The sequence below is a fragment of the Dermacentor variabilis genome, chromosome 5 (genome assembly GCF_050947875.1).
Source record: "Dermacentor variabilis isolate Ectoservices chromosome 5, ASM5094787v1, whole genome shotgun sequence".
Taxonomy (NCBI): Eukaryota; Metazoa; Arthropoda; class Arachnida; order Ixodida; family Ixodidae; genus Dermacentor; species Dermacentor variabilis.
In genome coordinates, this window is record NC_134572.1 from 168,590,594 (window position 1) to 168,599,944 (window position 9,351).

A 9,351-nucleotide genomic window follows, 5' to 3' on the forward strand; every position below is an offset into this window, starting at 1 on the left:
GTAAACATATTGGAATAGTTTTACGTTACATGCAGGGCCCTATGTCTGCGAATAAACAACTGCAAAAAAAAAGTCGTAGTTTCGCGCGAAAGGCGAAGCATTCATTGCGATAGCAAATTATTGGCCAGCTATACCAAGTAAGGATTGAACTTTTATTGGCCGTGAAAACTTGGTAAAATATAGGCATACTAACTAGTTAACAAGCAAGTTTCACGTGCGCACAGGCACACAGAAACAAATCTCACTCAATGACCGCGGACACTTGCTATGGAAACGCTGCAGTGAGGAAACGCGGCAGCAACAGCGAGCGAATTGATCTTCCTGCAGCCGCTCGAATCCACGTGAACTAAGTCGCAAAAACACAGCGCTGCGCTGACTCTGTACCTATCGTACATGGTTTTCAGTATACAGCGGTTTGGCAGGGCGCGCGCGGCCACCCGGAGTAGAACACTCCCTCCCCCTTCTCTACCCTCCCCACGAAGCTTTGTGCGTGACAGAAGGCAACGCCTTTCCTCCCCGCTCGTCTGTTGCGTGCGTGAGCTTGAGCCGCGTTCGCCTGCTCACCCTCGCAAGTTTTCACTCCCGCATACGGCGCGTAGCGAAGTCGATCTTATCACGCTTGAATTTTATACGGATCCTCACCGCGACGGTGACGGCAGAAATGCACCTGACGTGTCCATATTATTGCTTTCGTAATAATAATTCTAGACACCTTTATTTTTCACCAACTTCACGAGCACGCACTATCTCAACCATCTTCTCATCCAAGTCAGCTTTCACAGCCCTTGTTGTGCATGTTAGGTACAACACTTGTAACTTACTGTTGTTTTTTTTCTTTTTATCCACCGGTTATTTTACCCTGTTATGACCTGCGTAGTTTACTTTCTTCTTGTATTTCCTTGCATTTCCTAGATTGAATGGATTGTCTATGTGCAGGCGCCGCCAAAAGTCGTATACTCCACGCAGTCCACGCAGCGGGAGCCGGAGCAGCGGTACACTGCATCGCGACGCCATCTACAGGCATAATATGGGATCGAGACAGCCAATGGGTGCGCTTTCTCATCGGCAGACATGATCCCAGATGCTGCCTGTAGATGCGTTGCGATGCAGTTTGCCGTTGCACCGGCTCCCGCTGCGTGGACTGCGTGGAGTATACCACTTTTGTCGGCGCCTGTACATACGTGTTTGAAACAGCAGCACCAGAAATCCGTTCTTCAAATGATTTGTTTGTCTTCCTCATGTACTTCGTTTACATTGCATCTTTTTTATAATACTATTGAAATCTGGTTATGTATATCACTGTCGTGTATCTACTAATGTTTTGTACCCACTACTACCTAAGGTCAAGGGAGAAACTGGCAGCAACAAAGAAAAAAAACATAACTAAAACACTTATTCATGGTATTCGCTAACAGATTGCGTATCACAGTGGGATCCTCAAATCCCATCACTAAACTAACTCGGAAATTATTGACAGACATGGATAATTTGGGGCGCAAAAATTCTGCGCCAGGTAAAATAGTGTAATGTTTTGGACACCCCCCGACTTGGTTTACGTTCTCTAAAAGACTATGCTCAGCGGTTGTGCGAATCATACGAAATGCGATAAGAAACTAACGGAAATGAAATAAGTGTACGTTTACTTGCCTACTGATGGTCTCTCCAAAATTCCTGCCAACAGCAGCTGTTGATGAACTTCTGCTTCGTCTTCACGCTCCCAATGCGAGTTATAGAGCCTTGGTGAGCCTCGCGCGCATCTGGATACACACTGTCTGTTTGTGTATATCGGCGTGCTTTCCACGTAGGAAATGATTGACTTAAAAGATTTTAAAAATTTGATCCAACGTCCATGTTAGGATCTTCGTGAGTCGAAGCTATCGCAAAGGGGGTAAATAAACAATGCTAAACAAAATGAGATGCCTACAACTGTTTTTACTGTGACCCTATCCAGACTGGTATAATAGGAAATCTTTGTTTATAGATTACACGGGGCGCAACTTGTTTAGTCGTCTAATATTATTGTCTAGACAGTAACGCGTACACAATGCAAACACCAGTTCAAGCGGATGTACATAAGCAGAAGCCGACGCTGCTGCGTGAGGAGGTTTAAGGTGATGTTTGTTATTTGTCGAGAGAATTAGGCTATGAACTGGTTTATGCAGAGCAAAGTACCACGAGTATGTAAGTGTATTTATCGCTTTTATAAGCCTTGCGCGAAAGTTCCGCACGTGTTTTTTAATGATCTGGATAAGAATGGGCACACACCCGCCGACGCATGCCCATTTCCAGAAGAAAACGTTATAACATTACTAAATCTATAATATATGCGAAAACGAAAGTATTAGCCATTTTAGGAGCTCACAGAAGCCGTCGATTTTCATGCGTTATTGAATTAGGGAGTACGTGGGCTTTGGAGGTTCTTAAAATCCAACACGAGTCAGTTTTCTCTCATGAAATATTGTTGAGTTACGCAGAACACAGGTGGCGCTCACTGGCAACACTTTGTTCCGTAACACTGAGGGACAGTATATATAGGTCGGTCTGCTAGAGCTTGCTTTCGTAGCATGCATAACAATTAGGTGCGTATCGACAAACATTCCTGGGGAGGTACCAACCGACAGACGTTCGAATGGACGGTAAATCGTTTAGCCCAGCCGAAGAAAGCTTCGTCTTAAAAATCATAGCGCTTAAAAAAAGCATCATTTATATCACTTCAGCTTTTGTATCATATGAGTGCAAGGCAAAGTAAAGAAAATACGTTGTCTTCAAATAAACGTAATATTTGGAATGTTTTGACATCTGATCCGAAGTCGGCAAAAAACCCATAATAAACACTAACTTCCCATTTCAATACAAGCTGACCTCGGTGAGCCTCTAAAGCAAGGCCTTGCAATATACGGGGTTTAAAAAGGCGTAGCTTAGTTTATAAAAAACTTGAGAATCCCGTGCGCTGTGAGAATCGATTTAAGCGCAGATTTCTTTAGTAATTGCAAATAACTCTTTTATTATTTAACCACCATTAGTAAGTATAAGCACAGACTGAAGTTGGACACGCGTTCATCGCAAAGTTGCTCGATCTTAATAAGCTTTAGGTCGTCTAAAATATGGCAGCCGCCAATTAGGGCGAATATATGACGACCATGTAACGACCACAACAGTGTGACAATCACGAATTTAGAAGAATGGTATGACAACATCAGAATGATGATGTAACGACCACGATGGTGTTATGATGGCTGTATAACCTGTGACGACGACGCAGTGACGATGATAGCATGACGGCCATCAAAAAAACCATGATGGCATCGCAACGATGGAATGACAACGACGGTATGACCACCGCTGCGTTATCATGTTGGCTAGCCACAACTATATGACGGTGACTCAGTGACCATGATGGCACAATGACAATGCAATGCCGATGAAATACGATTACGGCGAAACGTTGACAGTGACGTGCTGGCGATGACGCCATGACGAGTGCAGGACCGCGATGCATTAACGACGATGCCATTTGCACATCTGTCAAAGGCGTCCTTGTATCTAGTAACGCTACAATGACACCACAAAATGATGGATAACCAGATACCTGCCATATTCTGCGTGTATCATCGATTACCACAGCGGACTGGTTCTGAACAAATGTAATGCGAAGTAATCAGTGCCACATTTCAAGCACTCTGCAACTGGTTGGTAGGCAGGGAGCTGTGACTTTCTCGCCTCGCTTCAGACCACTGTTAAAGTATGCATGGCGGCTTGTAGAATCACACCACTGCCATTGAGCAAATCAGTTCGATGCAGTAATCGCTATACCGTGATCGCATGCATACTTATCACGATGTCACGCAAAGGCGGCTAGTTCTCCGAGTCGTTTGGAGCATGCGGAATGTGCAAGCTGCTCGCATTCTGTCCTAGTGACAGCTCGCGCTTCGAGACGTTGTGCTAGATCACACCACCTTAGGGATCAGCCTAGATCCCTCAGTACTTTCTTCGTAACAGCTAACGCTACAGAGAAACTATGTGGCTTATACCGCCTTCATGATCGACGAAGCTTGATCACGTTTTATCATTTCTTCGCCGGAATGCCAATGCAACCGTCGATATAAGCTAGACCGCATGACTTGGATATAGATACGTATGACTGCATAAGATTTAGTCGCAGATTGCGTGATATTCCGTGTGTCTTTTGTCACAACCATTATGCAGGCATGAAAAACCCAGCAATCGGAATGTTGTAACAACTTTACGTCGTACAACGGCAGTAGGAATTATCCCGTTGCCATACCATGACCGTCTACACCGTCCTCGTGTTTTTGCTGCTGTCATCACACACATAGTATTCGATTTGCACAAACTAGCTGGTTCACCTGCAACGCTTTGCAGAACCCTAAACAATGCTGGATAGCCAAGCACCTGCAAAAACCTTCGTGCTTATAGCGATCGAATTACTGTTATTTCGAGTTACTCCGTCATGAATCGACACAAGATGTAAAAGAAGAAGCAGCGCGCTGTATAAATGGCAGTTACGTGCTCAAAATTAGGCTTCCTTGACATGTCCGCCCGTCAATTCTATTCGTTACGATGACTGGGACAGCAATAAACTTCACAGACATCGTCAAGTCGTCGCCAGCCGGTGACCTCCTCACCATGTACTTCACCCCCGTCACGGGGCGACGAAAAAGAAAACTTCGCTCACAACAGCCAATGCAGAAACAACAAGTCGCCGCATACTCGCTTTATTACGTTGTCTTAGCTGACCTTTTGCCAGGGTTTAGAAATGTGCTCAAGGAATCTGGGATGGTGCGTGCGAATAACGTTGTTGAAACTTATTAAGAAGAAGCCACACTGTTTTTTATTCTGTTGAAATTTTAGTTTGTCAACAATACGTAACAAACTTCGCAAGTGACGACTTCAGCACAGAACATTCATAAGAATGCAGTAGAGTGTAGTGTGGAACACATAAGGAAGCAGCTTCGAACTTCCTATTTTTTGCTAGTTACTTTTTCCTTGTCCTAAACGAAGCACGCTAATATAAATAAAAGCACGGGACATGGCCGTTCACGCGCTGTAAGAGCAGCGCTCTCAAAGTGCCACTTAAGAATAATAAGGTCAATGTTTTACATTTTAGATGTTGCATCAAAATTCACGTTACGAGGTTCTAGAAGACTCGCTGGAGCAAATACACGGTGACGTGCTCAGTATAAAAGTGTCCACAACCGACACTTGGCACTACCGTGGCAATCCGCACTTTAATTTTCACCACCAGAGGATCTTAACGCGAACCCAATCGGCGGGACACAGGTGGTTTTTCATTTCACATTGACCGAAATGCGGCCACCGCAGACAGGATTTGAACCCACGACCTCGTGCTTAGCAGCGCAACACCATAACCACTAAGCCACCGCGACTGGCAAAAATGCCTGAGGAGTGCCGACTATTGTTAAATCTGATGTGATTAAACGCTACAGAACCGGATAGCTAGAGGAACATTCTCGCTTCTACGCAAGTGAAGACTTATTGTGCCTAGAGCGTTACAACATTTGTTTGCATTTGGTCATAATACAGCAATGTGCGACTTACATATGTGTCACGGCTTTTTAAATTCGCACTTATGACTGAATCAAGTAAGCAGCCGATAAATAACGCAGTAAAGTAGTACACGTGCCAGACATGCTTTATCGCTTGTCATGAGGATGCTGGACTTGCCTTCACTCTTTGCTGCATCGCAAAGAACTACCCATGAAAAGGGCACTTGCTCTCGCAGCGCACGTTGCATTTATCTTACAGAGGCAACACTAACGTATTTTGTGATATATTGTCAACGCAACACAAGCACTTTTTAATCAGCGTAAACTCACTCAGTGATAGACTATTTTGCCATTGCTATCTTACTGCTTTAACGCAGGGCAGGTATAGCAAGAGCGAATTCAGGTACTGCCGGTGCGCAGATAACAGAATGAGCAGTGTCTGTATATATGGGATTGCACGTCGGCACGCAAACAAAGTCACGCGCGCTGCCGTGCATTCAAGGGAGCTAGCCGTGGATCCGTTGCAGCCTGCGAAATGAAGTCCGCCACCGCTGCACTGGTGCTCCTGTTGTTACTGTTCTCGGCATCCGTTCCGGTCATGGCTCGGTGTCCCAGCAACGAAGGCGTCTTCAGTGACTGTGCCTACACCGAGTGCTCGCCGGGCGAGTGCGCCGCTATCGGCCTCGAATGTTGCCCGAAGCCTTGCGGTGGAACCTGGTGTGTCAGAGGCGAGTACACTTGTTACGTTTCTTTCGCGCTCAAGTTCTGCGGTAGCGTGCGCTCAACTGTAGGTTAAAAGTGTCGGGCCATTCTGGTTCAGTTGTTCTATACTTTATAGCCAAAAGCTGTCGTGCGTATATTTCCACTGGCAACTTTCGTAAGCAGCGTTGACCTGCGTGGCACGCTCAGCGCGGCAGCAGCCACAGGAACATGTTTTCAAAGCAAAAGTGTTCTCGGCTTGAATCGGAAAGTCATAATCCAGCCTCGTCTGTGGCACTTAGCCGTGCGAACTACCCCTTTCAGGTTACCTGTTCAGCCGGTGGACTAGTATTGATGGCACGAACGACGAGCCATCGCTGCATAGTTTGCGAGAGCATAACATCATGCTCACCAAAACGACTGCTACAGCTAATTTTGCTCTTTTATTCTTTATAGAGGTCGCGGGCATCCCTCGTACGATGCATCACTTGTTCCGTCTTGACGCAACACAAAGTCACACTTGCGTGACAGCACGTTCCCTTCGCTCTTACCATGTACCTTTTCTTCTTTCTGCAGGTGTTCTGCGCTAGCCGCCAAAGCCGTTGTGGTACTATGGCACTGAGCACCGTCATTTCCTGTGACGCCTGCGTGCAGACCATGGCGCCTTTACTCCGCCCCTGATGGAGAAAATAAACGCTTAGCACAAGACATCCGTTTCTGTCTTTCCTATGTTCTCGCTGTCATGTGTCGAGCAGCTGGTAGTTGATTCAATTTTTTCATGCAACCATTCTCCTTGGTCGGTCGCAGACGGAAGGCATTAGCCAGAGGCTCGAAATGGTGCACAATTTAGCCCAATATCCAAACGTAATTTGATCGCGTTTGCACAACGTGCAGAAGAGCCAATGAATGTCCACGCGACATGTAGGTGACGCGAAATACCGCGCATGTGATGGTGTGGTCACTAGCATAGGGAAAAGTAGCGACTAATTCATTTCTGCTCTGGTACAATGATAGGCCTAGAAAAATCATTGGTAGACTCCAGTGCAGTTGTATTCGCGTAATGACAAGCATTGCGCGAGTCGTGAAAGCGCGTCGGAGCTGTTAGGGGCCCTGGCGACGCCATGCGCGCTTTTTTGCATTTCTACTTCCTATTCTGAAAAGCTGAGGGGAACCCTAACCAGCTAAACCAACACTCCACTCATTGGCCTTATCGCTGCCATACCGGCACTGTGCCAGAATAGGACGTCGCTTGCCGGTGGCTTCGTGCCGCGCATCAAGGACTGGCGACGAAAATGTAGACGCCAGCATTGGCGGGTCCCCCTCCGTTGTCTCCACTTCCCCTCCCAGACTGCGGATGGCGGTGGTTGCGTGGTCGTTGACTCGAGAAAACACAGAGATGCTCGCGCTACAAGAAAACTCGCACGAATCGGAGAATTGCTTGCATTAAATTTAGACTTGCCACGAGGCCGACGTATATCTTGACCTGAGTGCGGTCGATGTAGTTTCTATTTACCGGCATTGCCAGTTAAAGGTGTTCCGTGTTGTCGGCGCTAAATGATGGGGTGCTATCTGCTAGGTCGAAATCAAGCTCCGTTTGCCACTCAAAGTGGTGTCGTCGCAAGCCAATAGTGGTGCCAATAGTAATACCTACAAAACATGGCAATAATTTGTCATGAGAGTAAAATGTGATATGGTGAAAGATGTTTGTACCATGCATTTCGTGCTGTCGCGACGGGGCGCAGCTGGCAAGATAGTGTTCATCATGAAACTATTCGCCTGGGTGCGGCATCGTAGTTACGTAATCGGGGTAACCAGCCGAAGCCGCTGCGTGGACTTCAGAGTGACAATAAAAAATTTCTAGCTTCCACTGCCCCTTCCCTTTCCGAAGAAGAAAGAAATCAGAACATTTGGTAAGCGGCCCCTTCCGATGGCCCTCCCCGACCGTTACACTTGTCGTTTCTTGTCGTTGCTTGTGAATTTTGTGGATGCGATTTCGCCCTATAAGGTAGCTTTACTCGGAACCAACTCCGATTTTCCTATTCATAGACATGTAAAACGCAGAATTGTTTTTATGAGACGACTGCAGTACCAAAGTAAATGAAATGGGGTACACTTGGGAGTGATCGTGAAGTTTTATAGGGTTACTCTAGGAAGCCGATTTTAATTTTTCATTCGGAAAAACGTTTCGATAGAATTTAACAAAAGTCTGCAAGTAAGAAATTGACTCGCCATCCCGACCCTGCGTAGGTGGATGGCCAGCGAATATACTGTAAAACGCACGAAGTTTACGCATATGTAACTCTGCACCAAAAACAACTATCGCATATCTCAACAGCAACGGCTAAAGCATGTCAAGTGAACAAAATGTATATTTGTTTACCGCTTACACAAAATGGTATCAGTGCTTACAAAGATTTTTGAAAAGTGCAACTCCAATGTTAGTAGTATATTAGAAATTGGTGTGCAATGCATCAATATTGTCCGATTTAGTAGTTATTCCGTTCATCATAAGGAATTCTGATATCGTCTTTTATAGCTGTGTGAGAGTTATAGGCATTTATACTTGAATTTCTTTTACATTTTGCAACATTCAATAATATTCATGATAATATTGACAGCCTAATAAAAAGGTAGGCTTGCTACTGTCACTAGAGTTTTATTTTTTTTTTCTTAAGTGCAACAACTCTCAACGATACCTGCACTGTGGTTGTCCAGAAAATGGACTTTTCCATTTCCATGTGGTATAGACAACAGCGGCCGAGCTAAAACCCCGTTTAAGCCTTCCAGTCACCTGGCCAGCAACGCTGTTTTTGTTTCCTTTTTAAAAGGAACACCTATCATCGGTGCATTTCCAGCTTTTTGTGTCCAGTTTCAGGGCATTCTCATGAATTCCGCACCGTTCAGGAGGACGTCGCCCTGTTTAGTAAATTGAACTGCAGCTTAGCACTCCCAGAGTGGACACGAATATAACATTGTCAGCTGAGAAGTAAGAAAAGCTGGCAGCTGTTCCTCTGAGACAACATTTTGTGTGATCCTCAAGTAGCACACGATTCTTGGCAATTATCTCGTAGCAGTAATGCGAATTTACAAGTTTCTTGCGCAGGCTTTATGGCACGGCACCATT

At 45.6% G+C, this 9,351-nt stretch overlaps 1 protein-coding gene across 1 annotated transcript; it reads left to right on the forward strand.

Moving 5' to 3' along the window:
• Window positions 1-5,964: 5,964 nt before the first annotated feature.
• On the forward strand, window positions 5,965-6,925 carry LOC142582030 (uncharacterized). Its single transcript, XM_075691452.1, has 2 exons — window positions 5,965-6,256; window positions 6,804-6,925. Exons 1-2 carry the CDS (start codon window positions 6,064-6,066, stop codon window positions 6,815-6,817), a joined length of 207 nt encoding a protein of 68 aa, XP_075547567.1. The 5' UTR covers window positions 5,965-6,063; the 3' UTR covers window positions 6,818-6,925.
• The last annotated feature ends 2,426 nt before the right edge of the window (window positions 6,926-9,351 follow it).

Bases quoted from the DNA above. Each gene is read 5' to 3' on its own strand.
- LOC142582030 (XM_075691452.1), top strand. From the start codon at position 6,064: ATGAAGTCCGCCACCGCTGCACTGGTGCTCCTGTTGTTACTGTTCTCG.